We start from the raw sequence: 22,855 nt of genomic DNA on the forward strand, positions 1-22,855 counted from the left end.
GTGTCCAAGGACTGTTGGTTGTACCATACAGCCATCTGGCACAACATAGAAAAATTAGTCTGGACCCTGTAAGACGTTTGAACATCAAAGGGCTTCAAAGCAACTCAAGTCATGATGTGTAACAGCTGTAAGTAAAATATTTTACTTTACTAAACACAAACATCCCAGAAACCCTCCTGATGAAACCTGACTCTCTGATATCAAAAGCAGATCTCATCTCTCAGAAATATGTTATAGATATTACTGAAAACTAACATCTCATTGGCAAAGTCTGTTTGAACAAAGCTGAAATTTATTTTATCTGACATGTCAGACTGAATAACTCTAAAAACAAATTACAATACTTTTAACAGGTAAGGACTCCCATTGATAGAATGATTTGTGGGTAATTTCACTTTAGGTTCTTTTTCTATGATGCAAAAATATTTTACTTTACTAAACACAAACATCCCAGAAACCCTCCTGATGAATAACTATAAACGTCAGCACTCCAAATCTTCTTCAGAGAACCTGCCACCTTATAAACGACCAACACTAAGTAAGACAGCTGCTCCATTACTTCCTCAAGTTTGCCATAGTGTATGAATCAACACTTTTTTATTTGGCACGGAGTTGTTATAACATTTGATGCCCTCATGCAGACCTCCAATTTATCTGGACTTGAGACCAGCAATAGGAGTACACCAGCTGGTGACCTCCTAAGGTAGGTTGTCCATGGGCTACTAAAACTGACTTGAATGAGAAATAAATGGGAATATTTAAGCTGTCACACCAACTATCTGCCCTGTCTATCCTGGTCACTCCAAGTGAAAATCTTAACATCTTCACCTCTGCCACCTCCTGTCTTTAGGTTAGTGCCACTGTCACCAAACCACACATCACAGTAGGTCTCACCAACATGCTGTAAACTTTTCCTTTTGTGCTTTATGCTGTCCTTGAAATTTGTTTCCACACACGCCACACACACTCTTTTTTTTTTTTTTTTTTTTTACCTCTCTTCACACTGTCCATTGCTTTGGAAAATGAAATAAAATCAATAAAGAAAAATAAAATCGAATAACATCACATAGATATTTAATGCATTTAATATTTTAGCTGTTCATGTACTTATTTATGTTTGAGTTTAAGAGCTTTTGAGTGTATGTCCTTAATGCCTACAAGCTCGCCTGCGAGTCAAAATTCAGGAGGTAAAGTAAAATTGTGGCTTCTGACAGGCGCATGCGCAGTTTTCAGTAAGGAACTCGAATGTTGTAGGCGCTTTAAAAAGTTTATATTATAAATGAGAGTCGGTTCCTTTTTCCGGCGATTACGGTGATTACCGGAGGTCTGAGAAGCTGCTTCGGGGTGTGAAACGAGTGACTGGAGCAGTTTTGTGCGCGCTGGGGGGGTTATGGTCGCAGGAGGACTCGAGTAACGTGAGTGTCATTATGTTGAAGTAGAGAAAAACTGACTTTCTCTCTGCGATTGTTGGTTCCTCGCTGTAGCAGCTGTCTGCTTCAAGATAGAAAACTTTAAAGTAAAGATGTCCTATTCAGCAAATTCATTAGTGAAGGCTACTTAACGAAGCTAACTTTAGCTGGCTAACTAGTTGCTATAAATTTTATGATTTTAGCCATGCTTTAGCCATCTTTTAGCCATGTTTTGTAGACGTCTCTGTCAGTATTTGTTGGCTTTATGTTGCCAGTTTAGCTCCATGCTTTGTTTTGGTCCTTCTGTCTGTAGGTGGCTCTTTATTTTCACGTGTAAATAAATACGTGCGTTCATTTGCAGCTTAATGTGTTGTCAAACGCCTTAAATAGTCTATTTTTACAGTGCACTTTGGTATTGAAACGTCTCCCCTGTGAGATATTTTCACTTTGTTTCGCTTCCTCAGTGAGAACAAGGGAATTTCCTGCACTCATGTTTGTACCCTAACACATTTTTGTCTCTCACGAGTCATGCAGTAACTCACATGGGCTTACCTGGATATTTTCTTTTTAAAAATTCCATCCTGGTGTATTGGTTATTTTTTGTTAAACGAAAGTCTGGTGCTATATCAAAACACATTTTGTATATTCTAAGCTAGCTCCCAGTAAAAATTAGCATTTTTTTGTGCATCTCATCATTATTGCTAAGAGGTTGTGTGAAATAATAATTAAGATCTTATATCATAGTCTTTGTACACTTCTGCATTCCCTCTTTCTCACCTGGTAGCTGTGATTTCACTCATCTACCTGCCCTTCAGTGAAAATGGCATGTTGCACAAAACTGGGCAAAAACAGTATAAACTGTTACCTGTTATTATTCAAGGGTTTTTACTGAAACTTACTTCTTCAAAAGTACGTTTTTAGAAAATAAGTAGCAGAATTTTACTGCAGAATAATCCAAAATACAATACAACTTAATTATATTTGTATATATTTAATAAAATTATTATAATAATTATTGATTTGGGTTTTTGGTGAGGATGCACCTTTAAATCTGTATTATTTTTTTTTTAGTTATATCTAGTAAACTACATTTAATAAAAATGCTGGCCATTGTCTCTATATGTGGGATGGGAGGACTGAGGATAAAAATCATGTCCATGTCGTTATTTGGGTCACACTATTACAAACATGAAAGTGTTGTTCTTTAAACTTTACAGGTAAAAAAAATGACACGATGGCTCTGGGCCACTAAAAAAAAGTATGCTGGGCATGTTGAACAACCAGCTGCTGGGATATTTTGGTTAATGCTGGTGTATGCGTTTAATTTACTGAGTGCTTCTCCTTCTAAAATTGTAATCTAGTTTTGTTATTTCTTAGACATTAAAAGCCATATAACTGACTTTGGCTGTTTTTGTGTGGGGAAGTGTTATGTTGAACAGTGCTTTTATATCAATATAAATATGTTGTTAACTGATTAAGGTTCAGATTAATTTCTTTTAAACATTTCAGAAAGACACAGCTGATGATATTTTGTTTTCTTTAAACAAACTAATAATATCCCGTTTAGACAAAGTAAAGGATGCATTCGAAAAATATCGTATTAATGTTTATTTTCTGTATTAGAAGTACCAAAATTACATTTACTTCCCTGTGAATGTGCATATATACATTTCCTTACTGAATACAAAATGTCTCCTCCATAACTGAAAGGATTCACTTCAGGTCTATTTTAATCATCCTGGTTTACATCATCATTGGACCAGAACAGGTTTCCAAACCAGTTGTGTTGTAACAATGTGTCTCATGAGTTCTTGAACATTTTTTTTACTTCCTGCTTTCAACAGAAGGCTTATGACTCGGTCACAAACAATGATCAAAGCACTTTTTTTTTCAGATCACTTAAATCACAATCTCAAATAGGAGAATGTAACCCCACTTAAACTCTTTCACATGCAAAAACAAACAAAATGATTAGAAACATTCGTCACTGGGTGCATGTACATCTTCACAGTTACTTGTGCATGTGAAAGCATTACTCAGTATCTGGACATATCAGTGTAAAAATACAGTAGAGTTGGGCTGTTTTTAACAAGATATTCACCCTCTTTGGACTCTTAACAAGTTAAAGTTTAATATTTAAAGTTAATGATGTTGTTATGAGATCAAGTCAGGCTGAAATCCAAGCAGAATGGCTTTTTTTTTCTTTTCTGTAACCTAGTTTGACCATCAATATAATAGGATATATGATAGTTTCAATATTGAAACTGCACGTTTAATGGCTGTTACATTAAATAACACATAAAACATCCAAAATTTCAAAAAGTGCTTTTTGGGTAAACTTTAACAGGCCGTGTCATTGTGTGTGACAGGTGGCTGGTCAAAGAATGTTAGAGCATATGAAAGGTCTTGTTTTTACTCACATTTAGATATCAGGCTCACCTTTGCGAGCTGCAAGTCTTCCTGTGTTTCACAGTATAAATGTTCAATTTTATGTTGAGTGGTAAATGTGCTAAAGTAATGTTGCACAACTCCCCAGCTGATTCGCAGATCAGGTGGAAACTGACTTAGAAATTAAATGCATGAAATTATTAAAAAAAAAAAAAAAAGATGGAGTGCTCTCATAATAATGATGATGCTGATGTTTTGGACAGGGCACAGTGAATCAGCATCAGTGCACACATCCAGTGAGGGCGCCATGTGGTGGTTCCAGCAGGGAATGTGCTTCCTCCCTGCCGCTCTGGTCGTCTGGACGGCGGCGTCCTTCATCTTCCCTTACATCACGGCGGTGGTGCTGAGACACGTGGATCCTTTTGTGCCGTACATCAGGTCTGAACAAACACAGAAGAAATTTAAGTATTTTTGATGTTAAATAATAATTTATTGAACCTTTTGATCTGTTTAAGAAACAAACCAGACTTTTATAAACCAGCATTTGTTTGGTGTTACAGTGACACAGGAACGATGGCACCAGAGAGGTGTGTGTTTGGCATCATGATGGATGTGTCAGCCTTTTTAGGTAACACACACACACACGGCTCTATTCTGTAAAAATGGTGTAAACACACAGTCATAACAGTAAAAGTGCTCAAACACATAGTGTAGCTGATGGTTATTGTGCTTGCAGGTATGGCCACGATGTACGTGCGTTACAAACAGGTGGAGGCTCTGTTGGGTGTGGACGATCTCAAACTCCTCAGATTGAACTGCATCGGGCTCTGGGTGGGCTGGACCAGCTCCTTCGGGATGTGCGTAGTGGCCAACTTCCAGGTGTGTGCTGCTGGTCTGGAATCATTTTCTACATGCTCAGGTTCTGACGCATCGATCGTGTTATCAGTGTATCTCTGTGTCTGTTTGAGCAGAAGACCACCATTTTCTACATGCACCTCGTGGGGGCGATTCTCACCTTTGGGTTCGGGGCTCTTTACATCCTGCTTCAGTCGGTGCTCTCCTACTACATGCAGCCCCACATCCACAGCAGGACCATCTACCTGCTGCGCCTCTGCATCGGATTCTGGACCCTGGGCAGCATCTTCAGCAGTATCCTTCGACCCTGTGTAGTCGTCATTTTTGCTTTAATCTAAAACAAGCAGCAAACTCGGGGCCTGAGAATGAAGCCAACAGAAGCAGTGCCTCTTGCTCCTCAGCCAACACACCCAAGTTGGCTGTTTCTTTGGCAAGTGTGCTTATAAAATACTCCAGAATTAGTCAGTTGAGCCATTGCACTGTTTTCATGCCTTTTCAAGCCTCTTTAAAAGTTTATGTTCCATAAAATTCAGTCAGTTACTTGGCAGTAATGTCAACTAACTGATTAATGCGTGTTGCACAAGTGCAGTACATCATGCTAACACGTGCTAGATGATAGTTTAGCAATAACCACCACTAAAGACACATTATACACAAAAATAATAAAAACATATGCATGAATAGCTGCAAATGCATAAATACAACCCTTTAAAATGTTCTGGTGAAGCATTTAAATCCAGTTTTTCCTGTGAAAATATCACCAGGCAATCAGTCGAAGGGTAAATACCAAGGATGCAAAACATGCGGTCCATAATCGGCAGCTGCATCTGTCTTTTAGTCTGTTTGTTATATCCGATGTCCTGATGACTCTGAAAACAGTCCTCAACAGCCTATCAGTGTTTATATCTTCAGTCATCATGTACACCAGTCTGATAGGTGTCGACGTACCTCGCAAACTTCACTGGACTCCTGGAGAGACGGTCAGTAGTCTTCAGAGTGTGTTAGAAGGTTGAAAGTCATCAAAGTATTTTTTTTTTAGTAGTTCTCAAGTCAAGAAAAATGTGTTTTACTGTATTAATTCTTCAATTTTTAAGGTTTTGTCAGCACCAACAGCCACAGAAGATCTTTGATTTTAGCCAGCAGCTCTGAGCAGATGAACTGCTCCCACTTGGACACAAATACTCTTCATTTAGTATTACCGCAGCATTCAAGCTTGTCCTCTTTTTCCTTCAGGGTTACACGGCTCACATTATCAGCACAATCTCTGAATGGTTTCTGGCCTTCTCCTTCATCAGCTTCTTCCTCACCTACATCAGAGATTTTCAGGTACTCTTTGTTTCACTCACAGCAGCTGCTGAAGGTCTTATTTGACAGATTTACTCGTAACATAACACAATAATGATCTCGGCCTTGCTCCGGGGGCTTAAAAAGGAAAGTCATTTAAGTGGAATCCTTTTTTTCCCTCCCCTTTGACTCAGCTAATAAGTTTCTGTACAGAACAAAGTAGCCCGTGTTGCTTCGGTCTAACTGAAATACCACAAATGATGCCACTGAAGAGTAAAAAAAGAAGAAAGCATTCCTTTTATGTCTGCATTTACAAAGACCCGCTTCCTAATCTTTTCTTCTTTTTTTCTTTCCTTCTTCGTAATAAAGAAAATAAATCTGCGAGCAGAGGTTGATTTGCAGAGCAGTCACCTGTACGACTGGACTCACGGGCACAACCCTGCATCACATCACAACAGTCGCGCACCCTCTGAAGTGTCTCCACTGCTGGCGGGAACAACATGATGAGAACAGGACTTCCTGCACCAATTTCTTTCTTTTTTTTCCCTTTATATTTTAATTTACATTTAAAGGCATTTTATAAAAGGTTTCTGACAGCTGTAGTGGTTCATAAAGAGTCAGTACGCACATACAGTGTCTCCTCCTAACATGTAGTCAGACATTAACGTTCGACTGTTATTCCATTATTTCTTTCTCTACCTCTATAATGTGGAAGTGAATTTAGTTTGAGTCTTAATAATCCACAGCAGGCAGATGTCATAGTAAATATATCACCGAGTCCTGGCAGCATTTATGGTCCCTCCACACTTTTTTTTCTGTAGCATGATGAGCAGGAAACCAGAGAGACTAAACGGGTGTTAATATGGTTTTATTTTTTACCATTTTTAAAAGTCTTTTTTTTTGCTTTATTTGAGTTTTTGTTATTTTTTTATATAATATGTGTGGTATCTGTAGAAGTTCAGATCAGTACATTCAGTAAACCTGCATGAAAGCTGCTTCAAGCTGGTTGTGTTGACAACTTTGACCAATTCAGTTAGTTAGGGTTGCCATTTGTATTGTTCCAGCTTTTCACTCCTGAAGCAAACATTTAATCTGAATTTGGTGAATAACCTTCTTTGAAATCAATATTACAAATCCGAAGAGTCGCACATCTCAGTTGTCCGTTTTTTATTTTTAGTGTGTGTGTGTGGACTCTTTGTGCCTTTACTCTGAAGACACGTGTTTGACTGGTGGTCCTACTCGCAAAGAGATTATCTTTGTGAACAACAAGGTTATTAATACAGATATAAAGGACATATCTTTAGTTTTAGTCTTTGTTAGTTTGGTCGGATTTGTCAACAAGATGTCTGATGAGGTTTTGGTGCTTTTGTTACTGAGACTTGGATATCTACATGACTGAGACTCACCTGCTTTTACAGTCTTTTGTTTTTATCTAGTCTGATTTTCTTAAATCTGTCTGGTGACTAAAACTTACACATTGAAATGGATAAAAAAAATGAAACTGACATGAGAAAACCTGCTCTGGAAGCTAACCAAAGAAACAAACTTTAAGTAAAAATGAAAATTAACTAAAAAAAACAAAAAATTACTCTTGCAAACCACACATTTGAAAACCATCAGACAAACAGAAAAAACACTGAGAATCATGCAGATTGTGAGGCTTTCTTGAGAGAATCCTCCAAATATGTGGGAAAACCAGAGTGCTGGCAGGTATCCCATTACCTTCCTTGTATAGGGTTCGGTGGAGAAAGAAATCAGAATCAGAATACTTTATTAATCCCGAAGGAAATTAGGGTTACAGCAGGCAGCCCGCTAATGGCGCATGCTAAATCAAACTAAATAAAAACCTGTCTGACTGAAGAGAGAAAACTAAGAGGAGAGATTTTTTTTTATTATTATTATATGACCTGGTCAACATGAAGCTTTTGCACTTTTCTGTCAAACTATGTAACCGCTTTGCACTTTTTATCATTACTCTTTCAAAAAAAAAAAAAAAAAAAAGGTATTCATGTTCATTTATGAATCATTACTGCTGTTCCTTCAGCAGTCTCTGGAGTCATTAGATGGAAAACTACTGTTTAAATCTAAGTCAGTCTGTTTGTATTTGAGTTGAGCTGCCGGCTTGTTCAGTTCAGCAAACATTAAGTTTCATTCAGTCGTGTTTGGCTGGTGTCAATAAAAAAATAACAATGCAGTTATGTTATCAGAAGCTAACCTGTAGTGTGCCACTGAAATGATTTTGATCACTGAAAGTGTAAAAACATTCCTAAAGAAAGACTTTTATAACTTGGTTTCTAAATAGTAAAATTTTAAAAGAATTTTATCCTTTACATTCTTAGTTCATTGTATCTGTTTTGGGATATGTTGTTTCCTGGTTACTTTAAAGGTGCGCTGTTCAGGTCTTGTTGAGGAAAAAAGGTTTACTGTCGGTGTGACACTCTAAAGCGCTCAATTTATTATTTTACTATCTTTAAACAATATATTTTTGTGTCTCCTGACACACTACAGATGGCACTTCCTTGCTGTCAGTTAACATGTGATATGTTCTCATATCATATCATATCTACAAATATATAATCAAACAAATATATAGTCTGAGAACGAGCTTCTAACTTTAAACCCTTGTTTCCCCTCTGTACTGTGGCATCTGATGTGCATTTTTATACAAAAACTAATAAAGCTGCACTTGTGTTTCAGTACTTTACATAAATGTAAACTTCAGTTCTGTCTATACAAATATTTTGATATAAATAAATATGTAAATATACTGCTGTTTTCTAGTCTTTTTTTTTAGTGTTTTATTAAGAGAAAGACTGGGCATGTAAATAATCCTAAATTCAAATCTGAGGGGTTTAACTTCTCATGGTGGAAAAAAAAGCTTTTTAAAAGCTTTCACCACCAGGGGGCAGCATTTTCAGTGTTTTGAGGCTGTGCCACCAAAGTACAGCCCAGGGGCCCGTTCTTCGTACCTCGCTAAGTAGGTTAGCCGGATTAGATTGTTGACGATTTCGCGTGATCCTGGATCAGTCGGTTCCCCGAAGCTCATCCGGGACTTGCTGTCATAGCAACAGACCCGTAAGCGTAAATCTGCTCGGGAGCAGGTTTACTTTATGTAAACAGGATTAGATCGCGGCCACGCAGGTATGTCCGCTTCATTTATACGAAAGCAACAGCGATAAATAAATAACATCAATGTAACTGAAGATAATGCACCACTTGATCCTTTTATTGATGTCACACAGATACATACAGGTCATTTCCTAAAAAAGGGAAATGTACTATTAACATTCTATTACATGTATGTGATTATTACAGATTTAATTCATATTTCAGAGTAGTAATTGTAAATTACTTCGTGTAATCAAGATGAGAGACCACGGCTATAAAAGCGAAGGTGGATTTGGGAAGCCTGTCGCAGCCATGTCCTGTCCGTTTACGCGAGCAACCCATTGCGGAAGGTGCAAGATTGATAAGGAGAGCCCTCAGAATTCAGCGTATATTGCGGGACAGAAAGGATCCTTTAGCTCAGCGCGACAGTGTGCTCATAGAGAGATATCGATATTCCCGTGAGGGTATTATTTACTTAACCAACTTGTTGACGAGGGGGTGCAGGACCACCACCTGTCTTTTTTTTCCTCTGCCCTTTTCTTGGTTGCTGTTATGAACAAACTAACAGAGTATTACAGGCCAGTATTACCTTGCCAAGAGACGCAAAGCAATCTAAGAGATAAATATTACCATTCTGTAGAATATTCTTATATTCCACTTTTACTTGTTCCCATGTTCTTGTGGGTCCTGTTGTGGCTCTAATGTGAAAGGGGATATAATATAACATATTATAATATAATATAATGCCATATGATATTGGACAATATAGTGTCATATGATAGATCTACCCTACCGCCTACTGGTGTTGGCCAGAGGGGCCGATGGCGCGATATGGCAGCCTGGCTACAACCGTAGCTGCCTCCACCAGTGTGTGAATGTGGGAGTGAATGAATAGTGGTATCGTAAAGCGCTTTGGGTGCCTTGGAAAGCGCTATATAAACCCAATCCATTATTATTATTATTATTAAATTACCTACGAGTTTGATTTGTCAGCAACTTTCTGCCAGCCCTCTCTCCTTGCTTTTGCAGCCTTTGCAGTGTTCTCTTGCGTTTTAATTAAACTCTGAAACTCCTGAAATCCCTCACTCATGAGTTCTTGCTCTGCTGCCGGAAAATACCGAGCACGCCCCTTGGACATTTTCGCCGACCAATCAGCGGGTTGCCGATCAATGTTTCTACTATCGATGCGTAGCCCCTTTTACGACACCCAGTGATGTCACATTCCTGCGTCCAGCTGTAGTAATCGTCAACAGCAGGTGTGTTCGGGGAACCGGATTAGCGAGCTCACGGTTAGCGCGATGATTTGATCTTGGATGTGTCATTTGATCTTGGATGTAGTAAGCGACGTACGAAGAACGGGCCCCAGGGGCTACGCATCGATAGTAGAAACATTGATCGGCAACCCTTTGATTGGTCGGCGAAAATGTCGAAGGAGCGCGCTCGGTATTTTTCGGCAGCAGAGCAAGAACTCTTGATTGAGGGATTTCAGGAGTTTCAGAGTGTAATTAAAACGCAAGGGAACACTGCAAAGGCTGCAAAAGCAAGGAGAGAGGGCTGGCAGAAAGTTGCTGACAAATTAAACTCGTAAGTAATTTATTATATTATATGACATCATATCATATTATATTATATCATATTATATTACATTATATCCTCTTTCACATTAGAGCCACAACAGGACCCACTAGAACATGGGAACAAGTAAAAGTGAAATATAAGAATATTCTACAGAATGGTAATATTTATCACTTATATTGCTTTTAGTCTCTTGAAAAGAGACCCTGAAATAATCTGTTTGTTTGTGTATAACAGCAACCAAGAAAAGGGCAGAGCAAAAAAAGACAGGTGGTGGTCCTGCACCCCCTCGTCACACCCCGGCAGAGGAGCTGGCCCTAGGGTTGAATGCCACCAGACCCATTGTTGAGGGCATCCCTGGGGGCAGCTCTTCCTTAGACCAGCAGCCGGGGCGCAGTAGCAGCAGCACCTTCATAACTGGTAAATGAGCTCATAATTCTATTTGTACAATGTAAAATATTTGGTTGTTGCCTTAATTAACATGCTTTTTGTACTTTGACATTTATTGACATTGTGGGGTTTTTTGTGTGTAGTTTTACATAACACTCCATCACTTTTACCTGTTCCCATGCAAGGGGTGACTGAAGCATGCACAGTAAGTTGGGAGATATATATATCTTTTTTTTTTTAATTATTTAGACCAATAGGCTGTACCACATCCCTTTGTAACACCATTTTGTTTCCATTGCACAGGACAGTGACGCAACCCTGTCAGATGACTGTGGTTTGGAGGAAGTCCCTGTAAGTTCATGCAAAATTTGGCCTGAATTTCTATCTACTTGTGTACTTCTATGTGTTTCTGACTGCAGTATGATTTGCAGGCAAAGAGACCGGCAGAGAGGCCTGATACAGAGGTGGGCAGTGTTGTAATTAATTTTACTTCCTATATGACATGTATTGACCGTTAAATGTTGTCTCTACAATTGAAACAGGGTGACATTCGTTTGCTCTATAAGAGAAGTCTCCAGCAAAAAATGGAGTATACTGAGCTGAAGAAACAAAAGCTTCTAAGTGAAATCGAACTTCAAGCTCTAATGAGGCAAAAACTTCAACTAGAAATCGAGTTGCTTCAAAAGGAACTTCAGAGTACGTGACACAGTATATATGATTTTTTTTTTTCCAGGCAAATGATGACTGGCTTTTTTTTGATGAGACAGAAAAAGATGCTCAAATAAATTTCAATGAAAAATATGTTTTGTCATGTTTTTAATATTCGAAATTGTGTTGCACAATTCCCTTCCCAAATCCACCTTCGCTTTTATAGCCGTGGTCTCTCATCTTGATTACACAAAGTAATTTACTATTACTACTCTAAAATATGAATTACATCTGAAATAATCAAATACATGAAATAGAATGATTAATAGTACATTTCCCTTTTTTTAGGAAATGACCTGTATGTATCTGTATGAAATCAATGAAAGGATCAAATACTGCATTATCTTTAGTTACATTGATAATATTTATTTATGGTAAAACAGTGGTAAAATATCGCTGTTGCTTTCGTATACATGAAGCGGACATACCTGAGTGGCCGCGATCTAATCCTGTTTACATAAAGTAAACCTGCTCCCGAGCAGGTTTACGCTTACGGATCTGTTGCTATGACAGCAAGTCCCAGATGAGCTTCGGAGAACCGAACGATCCAAGATCACACGAAATCGTCAACAATCAAATCCAGCTAACTTACTTAGCGAGGTACGAAGAACGGACCCCAGATTAATATGCTGCTGAGAATATAGCCCAGACGAAGCATATAGTATAGCTTTTATTTTGGAAAGAGCCATTTCTCTGTAATAAACTCTCATGGGTGATTTCTCGATCAGATAGATTAGGTTTAGATTATTATTTTATCCCTTTGTTGTTTCAGCAACATTAAATTTAAAAACTGTAAGTTTGAGTTAAAATGTATATTTATAATTTTAATAAATGACAAATTAAAAAAGCGTGAATATTTTTTTGTATCGAAAAAATATCGAACCGTGACACCAAAATATCGAACCAAACCGTGAATTTTGTGTATAGTTGCACCCCTAATATTAATACTGCGTAGATGCAGGGGAAGGATTATTTACTCTTGTGGGGCAAAACGTTTAATCAGAGATTTCCAGAAAGACAAAGCTGCTTCTTCCAGCTCCAGCTGATGATTCTAACCTGCAAAGAGTTTAACACATGCTGTGACTTGGAAGTAACATAATATTGAAACAATGACCAATCCACACTTACCAAACCACAAAGCCTCTGTTGATGTTCTGTACTTCCTCTGGGTCTGAGGTCAGATTATATCACTGATGGCTGGATAAATATTGTAAGAACTTGTGTGGTTAGTATCGTGAATCACTGACTTCAAATGTACATTTTGTACACGCAAACTATTGGAGACACCAAAAAGTAAATGTCAGAAAGTGAGATTTACTACAGCACTGCTCTTTGCATTAGTTAGCTATAAACTGCACAGCTAATGTAAGTCTACTTCTCCTGTAAGGTCCTTCAAAGGTACCACAATGTTGTAAAACGGGCCAAATCTGAATTAAATAATGGATTTAAAGCAGGATTATTTGGATGTGACATGTAGAGCAGTTTTCTTGGCAAACCTTACAAATGCTTAAATGTTGACAAAATATTTAAATTAGACCTATTAATCATACTCATTTTTACTTTCTTTCATATATATTCAGAGGTTATGTACTAGTATCTCTGGGTTAAGGTTTTCAGACTTAACTTTTCCTTTCCTACTGTTAATTTTTCAGTCTAATTCTAAAACCTTTTAAAGTTTTTTGATTTTTGAAACTAGATTTAGGCCATTGGTCTGGAAATACATGTATTCAGTTGCAGTGATGTCATCTCCTAATATGGGAATTTAAGGCCCAGAAGCCCCACCCATCTGCTGTTCTGTTTTGGAGGGGCAGCCAATCAGAAGACTGTTGGTTCAGATGGATAGGATTCAAAATAGAGGCTGAACTGATCCGGTGTAGTACAACAATGAGGATTATATTTAACTGTGAATCATCCAAGCTACTCTAGTGCAGTTCAAAAATGACTTTTGGAGATGACAATGAGCATACCAGATCACCTGTAGTTATTCTATTTTGTCTGCCACCCTTTCTTCTGGATAAGCAGAAGAAAATGGGTGGATGGGCTTTTGTCTGCAAGACTTTTTTTTGTTTTGTTTAATTTTCTTCACAATTCCTACAATTCCCCATAAAGTTCAGACTCAACTTTTTAACTTTTAAACAAAGTGTCCACACAGATGGAAGCATATAATACACGATAAGTTTTAATTTCCTCATAAAAGTGTTACATCTCTATGCAAAGCAAACATTTCAAAAGATGCAGCCCCTGACTTAGCTTCAGCTGCTTTGCTGGAAATGTAAAACTCTTAAACAAGCTGAGGGAGTTCATCTTTAAAATGCAGAAACTTTGGCAAACTTACTTGACATTATTCAGACTTTTAAACCCTGATAAGCACAAAATATATCCTCCGCTCTTGCTCTGTCTGTGCTAATGATCCCATGTAATAATCAAAAATATAATATTACAACACTTTATTATTAAAATTAATGGTTCAATTTCTATACAGCCATAACAATAAATAGCGACAATGAAATTAGAGAAGCAGCTTTTGTCTGTGTTATCAATAAAATGTCTCCCGTCTGCTGCTGTGTGGTGCCTTAGTGTTGCAAACTGGATGTTAAAGGGCCAGCTCACCCATATATTCTCTCACAGGTCTAAAACTTGTGTTGAGGCAGAGATGGCTCATAATCTAATAATCAGGTTAAAAACACTTTTGTAAAATGCTAAAATGTGACCAAAAAAAGAAAGTTTAAAAACTTTTTCAAGAGAGTTTGAAAAGAACGAGAATCGCAGTGTTATGTTTACATTTGGCAAAAACATGAGCCAAAACAATTCATTTAAATTAAGCCTTTCCCAATTTTCCTTGTTTTCCACCATATTTATTGTTAAAATGAAGGATGCTCACATTAAAAGTGGCCAATTTTCAAATAAGGATGCCTATATATATATCCACATGTCATTTTCATTTCTTCTACTCTAAGATCTCTATGATGTCAGTAAGAAGGGGTAGGGCTGTGCGATATGACCAAAATCTCATATCCCGATATAAGAATTCTATCGTCCGATAACGATATAAATCACAAAAATGTAACATTTTCTGTAAATTCTGAATCTCGGGCAGCTCAACTTGCGGGAAGTGTTTCCAGGCGGGCGTTGCGTACCTGGACTCGAGTGTTTTAACTGATGCATGAAACTATACTTTTTTTAGACATTTATTTTTTAGCACCTGACGGCTCGTTTTTGCTTCTCATCCGTAAATACTCTAGATCTTTCACGTGATTCAGTTTATTTTGAAAAGTCTCAACAGGATCTTGAGCTTTATTGTGAAAGGTATATGTGGAAATAACGACAACGCATAAAAACAAGCGCTTGTCTGTCTGTAGTGTGGTTATATTAAATATAAGAGAAAGAGAGAACTTTAAGAAATTAATATAACCACTACAGTGACCATAATGAAAAAATATTGCCGTAAACAGTTTATTTTGCGACACCACGAAACAAACAATAGCGTAAAATGCAACGATAGACGTTTTTTTATAACATCATCATCCGATATATATCGTTATATCGAACAGCCCTAAGATGGGGTAACTCTAATATCCTCTTACTGATACTAGAACATAATGGGTCCACTTTGAAAAAAATTACCCAAAATACAGAAAAACTAAAACGCAGTTCAAATGACAGACTGTTTTAGGTACTACGATATGTAACTGAGAATATCATAGTTTTAAAATTTGGGGTGAACTGTCCCTTTAACATAATCAAAAGAACCAAATAAAGGGCAGAAGCGTCACAACAGATGGCAATTATTTTCTTTTGTTTCTGGGTTTGCTCCTGCACTGAGCAGCTCGATGAGTTTTTCCTCTCAGCACCATCTGAGTTTGTTAGCGGCTGGAAGTTCTGATCATAGTCCGGCTCTTTTACCACATCCACATGAATCCAAATGACGCCAAAGTTCCTTTAAAGTTCCCAGAAAGTGCAAAAAAGCAGGTGTTAGAGGGAGAAGAAGAACGGGAGCTGTGGGTCATCCCCTGCGTTGCTACTGGTTCTACTTTGATTACTCCCAGTTTCATTTTAGATCAATCAGCTATTACAGATTAAAAAGCCACAAAGTTTAAGTGAATCCAGCCTGGGGTCGGCTGCACACGGCCAATATACAAAGCACTAATTTTGTATCTCATTGTTCTTCCGTTGTACATGGTGCTTGGGTTGTCTCTGGCTGACCAATCAGCTGTGAATCAATATCTGAAACCACAAGTCTCTTAAGAGGACTCCATTTAAAAGTCATTTTTCATAAATTTGACCCTCATCACTGTGAAGAGTCACACATGAAGACATTTTTCTGGCTTTGACACAAAATATAACTTTGTTTTCTCCAACCAACAAGGACAACAGCAGATATTTTAAAATCACTGAACGAGTCGGAGGTGTTGGCGGTGATTCAGAGACCTGGGACCGGGCACACTAAAGAGAAACAAAGATTTCTTTTGTTTGTTCTTTTTTTATCTAGATATCTGTGTGGAGCTATGGCACGAGATTACGTTCAGCTGGTAAACTAAATGAGTCACTTTTCAGTCCTCAAACCTCCATGTGTGCAGTTGTTCCAGCTCTCTGAGGATGATGTAAGGAAAGAAGGGGTACCAGGAAAAAGTAATAATAATAAAAGGTTGGGACTTTGTAAGGCATCAGTGGGCGGAGCTGGAGCAAGGCAGATGATCTCCATGTCACGCCTCAGTCCTGAACTCCGCCCTTCTTCTCTTGGCGCCTCCTGAAGTTTTAAAATGTCGACCCGCCACAGATGATGTTCTGGCCTCGACCCGGAAAGAGCTCCATCTGCCAGTACCGGGGGTCAGCGTACACTGTGCAGGTCAAAGGTCAGAGGGGACAACAAATCATCAATAGGTGCTCAGTGTGGCTTCAGCAGCTACACAAAACATTAACTGCTTTGATTTTAATTTGTCAGATTAAACATTAATTTATTAATGTTTAATTTGACAAATTAAACATTAATGAATTAATAAACTATATAAAGTCCTAACAACAAAAACTATATTTTAACTTTAAAAAAAATAATTATCTGTATTTCATCTGCTGTCCATGTGTAAAAATGTGCAGGTGCAGCAGGTGTTACCCATGTCTCCCGGCGTCAGCCACAGGTTGAAGGAGCTGCAGTGTTTCTGGCAGCGCTGAACGGGCAGAACTCGAACAGTTGGCAGCCCCTCGCCCACCACCAGCCAGCCCAACACCCTGACACCCTGAAACCCAAACGGCAGCTTACAACAAAGAAAGCTGAAAGGTGTGTTTTTGTAGTTAAATATTATCGAGGACAAAACGTCACTGAGGCGCTACAATCACAACTGCACAACCTCACACTTCAGCTGCTTTAACTTAATACTACTACTACTACTACTAATAATCCATTTTTTTCTTTATTTTTACCGTTTTTACTGTTTACTCTCTGCATCCATAACGATAATTAGCGTGGTGTTTCCTCCGCGATTGGAATATGAACAAATATGAACACAGTTGGACTCACCTTGCTCTGAGAGTTTGTGCTGTGGGTGACCAGGCAGCGCTGCAGGATGGTCCCGGCGCTGTCCAGCAGAGGGCAGAGCTCAGCCTTCGGGAAGAGCCACCTCAGCACCTTCTCCCTGGTCCCAGAGCTGAACCGCCTACAGGGACAGAAGTAATATGCACAACTACAACCACACAGACTGTATCCAGATATAATTAATGGTCACAGTGATGTCAGCTATTGGTTTTTAACGTCCAGTTTTAGGGTCATAGGGTCAGCGATCTGACAATTACAAGGCTGGCTCGCTCTAAAACCTACTCTAGCATAGGGTGGACTTAACTTCCTCTTTTGAATGTAATTGAGACCACAATTTACGAAGGTCAAAGATCACAGGGGTAGTACAAAGATTTGTCTAAAAGTGTAGTAAGTATACTTTTTACAGGTAGATGTGTTGCACCCAGCATTTTATTTATTACACAGTATGCGTCCGCATGTAGATGTTTTAGTGGCACAACAATCTGATTCTGACCTCTTCAAGTATTAAATTAGTAAGTATTTTCCAGTGGTTTGGGTTAGTACTGAGCAAATGGAGCACTACTTTAAAAATGCTAAGTACCAGAGCAACGTGAAGTTGGCAGGTCCCTGAGGGAGGCCGAGATTGTGGTTGTGCAGACCGTCCTCCTCCTCCAGCAGAATGGACATGGAGCCCGAATGAGCCAGGTAGAGCTCCTCGAGCTGCTGCCGCTGGACGCTGAGGGACTCCCCGCCCTAGAGAGAGCAGCATGGACAAATGGAAATAAAGATGAACAAACTGTTTTGTTTTGTTTTTTTATTCAAACTGAATACTGTTTACAGGGCATGTGATTTTACAGGTCTGCTGTTGACTTTTTCCTAGTGTGACAAGTGTCTTACACACATTCTTTATCTCTTGAGATCTGTGTGAGCGGCTCCCACAATATGCATGCGTCATTTGTTCAGCACAGTAGATGCAGTTATCATGATGATCTTAAGTTTGTAGTGTGTTTGTAGTTTGAAGTGTTTGTAGTAATAAATAAATAAATTCTTTGGAAAGGAAAATGCTCACGTGCACATTTCAGAAAGACAGAGGCTACGCTAATAACAGAGTCCAAATTAAACAAGTCAAATCCTTTAAATGGCACCACTGGCACACACGGTGGTGTTTACAGACATTTTAAACAGGTTCTCTATCAGGAATATGACACAAGGCTCTTTAGATGGCCACCGTGACAGCGTTGACCTCTGACCTTCAGCAGGACAAGCTGAGGACCTCGTCGCAGAGTGACAGTCCCTCTGAGGCTCTCAGGGACTTCCAACACTGAGGAAATCTCCGCACAGCCTGAACAGTTGACTAGATTTTGCCTGAGAGCGCCGGCGCTCCACCACTCATGGAAACCTGCAGCACACAAATAAACACTTAAGAAATGCATATTTACAGGCTGGTCTGAAACAAACAAACAAACAAACAAGCTTTGGGCTCTAAGGATAGCTTCATTCTTGACAGAGCTGTCAGTGCTCTGCTACTGGAAAGTGAATTTCCCAGAGGAACCCACCCGAGGGATTAATAAAGTTTCATCTAATCTAACTGCATGGGTTGATTTAATTTCTCCTAAATAAGTCACCTGTTTGGATTTCTTTTAAAGACCTATAGTCTGACGGATGTCATCTCCACTAACTCGAGTCATTGAAGTGGTTCATGTTTATGGTGCCTTTAGGGACATTTTTACTGGAATTAGTTTACTGCCCTAAAATTCTAGTATGTTTTATTTTACTTTGTTTGTTACAGTGATTAGCAGATAGCACTGTCTGTGCACTGCCCCGTAAAGTTTATGCATACAGCTTACAGGTAGGCACTCAAGTCAAAGATGTTATAATGATGAAACAGTTTTATTAAGTGTCCCTGCAAGTAACAGCATGCATAAACACAGGTCTGCCCCTAAGCAGAGATGCAAAAAAAAAAAAAAAAAAAAGTGTTTCTCCTTTTTGGTTTCAGTTTTTTCTCAAATGGAGAACAAGTTTACGGAACAGTCATGTTTGCTGCTGCACACAAACGTCAAATTTAATTTAAACTGAAACGTCAAATATCTTCTGGATTGGCATATCCCAACTACAGCTCTCTGCTGAGGTGCTGAAATGAATCGTGCAATCCTAGGGTAATAAGGACTTTCTCGTTAGTAGGAAACGTTGGATTTTGTTTGTGTACGCATGTTTGCGACAGAACAAAAACTGAAACAACTCACACCTTGCAGGTTGTACTTCTTGGCGATGGGTAGGGAGAGCAGGCGGACATGGCTGAGAGGGGACGACCAGTTATAGCAGCCCAGATTGACCAGTCCCAGCTGGGGAGCATTCTGGGGGTAGGTGAAGGCCAGCACCACCACCAGCAAGAAGCCAACAGCCACCACAAACTGAAGAGACAACACAAAGACTTTGCAACTCAGACAAATGTCTCCTTTATCAGGACAGCACATGAATAACCGTCTGTGAAGCGTAAACCTACTTTAGAGCAACAAAAAGAGCTGAGTCTTCTACAAAGTAAACTTATTGGATTTTCACACTTTAAATCTATCTTAAAACAGTCTTTCAAACTAATTACCAACACTACTGAACTAAAATTAAAACTAAGCCTCTCTAGTGTCAAAGGTCTTCAGTATTAATCTGTTTCAGCAATGTAGTAATTTATATGTGGACCTTGATGGTGGCTCTCAGGATGGGAAACTGTGGGGGCTCTCTTCTGGGCTCGTTGGTCTCCAGGACCTGCTTGATGAACCTCTCGATCTCCCTCTCCGACATTCCGTAGCGGTAACCCGACTGACGGAGGATGTCGATACTCTCGGACAGTTTATCATAAATACACGGCTCGCTCATCGTTGTCCCCATGATGCCGGCAGTGGCGACAGCTTCTTAGTCAAACGTGTCGAATTTCGGTTGCTAAAAGCTCTTGGAGCATGGCGTCACCTGTGAAATAAACCAAGGGTCAGCTGACATGTCACAGCTTTCAGCACTAGCAAGTTACCATCACTGAAGGTGCAGATGATGTGGAAATACTTCTATGTTTAATCTGAATGTGGCTGAAGGTTGCCCACTTGGCCACTCACACAAACATGTTTGTTCTTCCAGACACTGTCACAAATCTTTCAAATGAATTTCTGGCTTTCATAACTAAAACATATTTTACAATATCATCCTTACTATCATCTTGATTTGTGAGATTAATACGCTGGATTTATTATCGTCATGCACAGTTGCAAAAATTATTTGACTTATTAGATCAGCTCTGCATGACTCTCAAAAGGTCCAGTACAAGTCGCAACTTGTACTCTACAAAAACTACTATAGAGCATCATTTATTAATAAACTTAAAGAAAATGGGGGTGCACCTTCTTTGACATAAAAATGCATACACTCTGACCAAGCCACAGCTTTTATTGATTTTTAAGAAGCTCGGTTGAGATCATCTGTGTGCCATATTCTCTTGTGTCAGTTCTACACGGACTTTGGCACCAGTTACAGATAACTTTGCAAAACAGCCCTGTTTTGATAACATGAGGTTGGTGGCAACATTTACATTTGCAGCACTTCAAAAATGCCCGTTAAGAATGTTGCATGTATAATTTTTGAACTTCTTTTTCCTTACAGCAAGAATTAAAAACCCCACAGTGACAAGTACTTCTTTTACCATTCATTTCAAATGAAGGGTATATGATCTCTAAAGTCCTGTTCACAGACTTTCGAGATTTCGAACATTTAAATAGGTTCTCTTCACTATTTACTTGTGTATTTGTTTGTTTATTGCTATCTGATCATAATGAAACAAGTGGTTCTTTCCAAAAGAAAGGGTGCAGGCCAAAGCAATGGCTTGCATACGATGCACCCCACATACATAAAACAAGGTTTAACCATCCAGAAAGTAACATTACAACAGAAAATATTACCAGATAGCCACAGTGTCAAAGCTGGAATCTGAGACTTGCACTTGTGGATCAGGACAATAATTAGAAACATGCAACCAAAACGTCCAAAAAAACAAAACAAAAAACATTAAAAAGGTTTTGAAGTATCCTAGGCAAAGTCCAGGCTTAAGATGTTTTGGTTTGACCTTAAAAAGGCTTTTTGTGCTTGAAAACCCAGAATTAAAACAATTTTGTCAATAAGGGTGGGCCACGGTGATGTGAAACACTCATTGCCAGTCATCACAAATGACTGCAAAGACAGCAGCTCTTGCTGCCAAGAGTGGCAAAAACAATCAGCTTTAGGGCAATTACTTTTTACAAAGGGTCAGGCGGGTTTGTGTAGCTTTTTCAGTTTATAAGTTAAACCATCATTTAAAAACTGTATGTTTTATTGACTTGGGTTTCATTTGTTTAATATTAAAATTTAAAAACAAAGTAAAACACATCAAAAAGGAAAAAAAAAGTGGACCCACACAGACTGTCCAGTGTAGGTAAACTGATAAATATTTCTCACTTATTTATGTTCCATAATAATATCTATACGAAAATAAAACGACAAGCTACTATTACATATTACAGTGCAAATTCAGTTTCAGTGCGAACGTAATATCAGACTGAGACTCGGGAGTTAAATCCCCACAGTGTTTAGTTCTGCTTTTCACTCGTCGTTGTAAATAACAAGTAAGAGTTGACGCTCATGTTGGTGTCTAACGTTCAGGAAACTAGTTTTCTCTCCTTTTTATCTTTAATAACTACGATCAGTGCAGCTGCTACGGCCAGAAAACGCATGTAAATGTTAAATATAACACTACCTAATTTATTCGTTAATTTGACTAAAGCATAAACCCATCATATTATTTGATATTAATAAAAACAAAACCCCAAAACGTTTTTACCGTCCTGCCAGCAGCAGCATACTGACAGGTTAGCTCGTCTCTGCGAGCTTTCACATTACGAGCAGAAACCTCAAACTCACCTCAAAGCGAGATCCACCACTCAAAAAGTTTAATTTTCCATCCCCGGTGTTTTTAAAAATAAATTAATAAATAGGGTTTTTAAAAGTGACCTAGCTAGGTAGCTAATGAGCTACATTCGCCTTCTCTTCCGCTTCTACCTTTTCTTCTTCTTTATTGGGCGAACGTCAAAAAAGCGCCACCAGCTGGTATGGAGTTTGGGTCTGGATTTAAATATTGCATTATCCATCAATTCTCTTCGGGGTCGCTGGAGTCTATCCCAGCTGTCTTAGGGCAATTTTGGAATCGCCAATTAACCCGCCCCCAACGTATTCGGACTGTAGGAAGAAGCCTGAGAGAACCAACGCAAACGGGGGAGAAGATGTAAAAACTCCTGATGGTGGAAGTGAACTCAGGACCTTCTATGCTGTGAGGAAACAGTGCGAACCACTTAACTCCAGAAATATACGCAAATAGTTATACAGTACAACACTTTCACCCAAAAATTTTACTGAAGCAAAAATATATTATTTAAAAGTAGTGTATTCATAAGATAATGAAACATACTGAAACCACTTTGCACAAACTCGTTGCTTTGTAGCCAACCAAAAAGCAGAAGCGGTACCAAAACACAGAAAATTAACGAATAAGAGTGGTGAACGTTCACAGGAACTCCCGCCTCCTATTTCCGTTTCTTGTGCAACCATGAAACGGCATCGA

The 22,855-nt window shown here is 38.8% G+C and overlaps 3 protein-coding genes across 4 annotated transcripts; 2 read left to right on the plus strand and 1 right to left on the minus strand.

Annotated features, from left to right (window-relative positions):
* The first annotated feature begins 1,214 nt into the window (after window positions 1-1,214).
* On the plus strand, window positions 1,215-8,704 carry dram2b (DNA-damage regulated autophagy modulator 2b). The gene is made up of 8 exons (XM_085274768.1): window positions 1,215-1,415; window positions 4,061-4,235; window positions 4,358-4,425; window positions 4,534-4,676; window positions 4,769-4,946; window positions 5,550-5,632; window positions 5,886-5,978; window positions 6,306-8,704. Exons 2-8 carry the CDS (start codon window positions 4,105-4,107, stop codon window positions 6,438-6,440), a joined length of 831 nt encoding a protein of 276 aa, XP_085130894.1. The 5' UTR covers window positions 1,215-1,415; window positions 4,061-4,104; the 3' UTR covers window positions 6,441-8,704.
* Window positions 8,705-8,810: 106 nt separating this feature from the next.
* On the plus strand, window positions 8,811-11,810 carry LOC146574812 (uncharacterized). 2 transcript variants are annotated; one of them, XM_085274770.1, is made up of 7 exons: window positions 8,811-10,628; window positions 10,712-10,779; window positions 10,857-11,039; window positions 11,153-11,214; window positions 11,313-11,360; window positions 11,441-11,473; window positions 11,552-11,810. In XM_085274770.1, exons 1-7 carry the CDS (start codon window positions 10,468-10,470, stop codon window positions 11,711-11,713), a joined length of 717 nt encoding a protein of 238 aa, XP_085130896.1. In that variant the 5' UTR covers window positions 8,811-10,467; the 3' UTR covers window positions 11,714-11,810. The 2 variants fall into 2 exon arrangements, with proteins under 2 accessions (XP_085130896.1, XP_085130897.1); XM_085274771.1 differs by having other exon boundaries at window positions 11,195-11,214.
* A 2,064-nt stretch (window positions 11,811-13,874) lies between these two features.
* lg5h6orf89 (linkage group 5 C6orf89 homolog) lies at window positions 13,875-22,325 on the minus strand. Its single transcript, XM_085274767.1, has 8 exons — window positions 22,159-22,325; window positions 19,921-20,187; window positions 19,472-19,637; window positions 18,477-18,625; window positions 17,828-17,979; window positions 17,233-17,368; window positions 16,828-16,951; window positions 13,875-16,555 (listed from the first exon to the last, which is right to left on the minus strand). Exons 2-8 carry the CDS (start codon window positions 20,107-20,109, stop codon window positions 16,473-16,475), a joined length of 999 nt encoding a protein of 332 aa, XP_085130893.1. The 5' UTR covers window positions 20,110-20,187; window positions 22,159-22,325; the 3' UTR covers window positions 13,875-16,472.
* Between the last annotated feature and the right edge of the window lie 530 nt (window positions 22,326-22,855).

The sequence above is a fragment of the Mchenga conophoros genome, linkage group LG5 (assembly GCF_057382185.1).
Source record: "Mchenga conophoros isolate Kocher_MC1m ecotype Shallow Benthic linkage group LG5, M_conophoros_male_GT1.1, whole genome shotgun sequence".
Lineage (NCBI taxonomy): Eukaryota > Metazoa > Chordata > Actinopteri > Cichliformes > Cichlidae > Mchenga > Mchenga conophoros.

What these genes read in the sequence shown, in the direction of transcription:
- dram2b (XM_085274768.1), top strand. Translation starts at nt 4,105, where the DNA reads ATGTGGTGGTTCCAGCAGGGAATGTGCTTCCTCCCTGCCGCTCTGGTC. An exon ending in CCTTTTGTGCCGTACATCAG is followed by an intron (nt 4,236 to 4,357) that starts GTCTGAACAAAC and finishes TTGGTGTTACAG; the next exon opens with TGACACAGGAACGATGGCAC. An exon ending in CCTACATCAGAGATTTTCAG is followed by an intron (nt 5,979 to 6,305) that starts GTACTCTTTGTT and finishes TTCGTAATAAAG; the next exon opens with AAAATAAATCTGCGAGCAGA.
- LOC146574812 (XM_085274770.1), top strand. Translation starts at nt 10,468, where the DNA reads ATGTCGAAGGAGCGCGCTCGGTATTTTTCGGCAGCAGAGCAAGAACTC. An exon ending in TAAGAATATTCTACAGAATG is followed by an intron (nt 10,780 to 10,856) that starts GTAATATTTATC and finishes TGTGTATAACAG; the next exon opens with CAACCAAGAAAAGGGCAGAG. An exon ending in GTGGTTTGGAGGAAGTCCCT is followed by an intron (nt 11,361 to 11,440) that starts GTAAGTTCATGC and finishes TATGATTTGCAG; the next exon opens with GCAAAGAGACCGGCAGAGAG.
- lg5h6orf89 (XM_085274767.1), bottom strand. Translation starts at nt 20,109, where the DNA reads ATGGGGACAACGATGAGCGAGCCGTGTATTTATGATAAACTGTCCGAG. An exon ending in CTCAGCTTGTCCTGCTGAAG is followed by an intron (nt 17,980 to 18,476) that starts GTCAGAGGTCAA and finishes TGCTCTCTCTAG; the next exon opens with GGCGGGGAGTCCCTCAGCGT. An exon ending in GCTGACGCCGGGAGACATGG is followed by an intron (nt 16,556 to 16,827) that starts GTAACACCTGCT and finishes TGACCTGCACAG; the next exon opens with TGTACGCTGACCCCCGGTAC.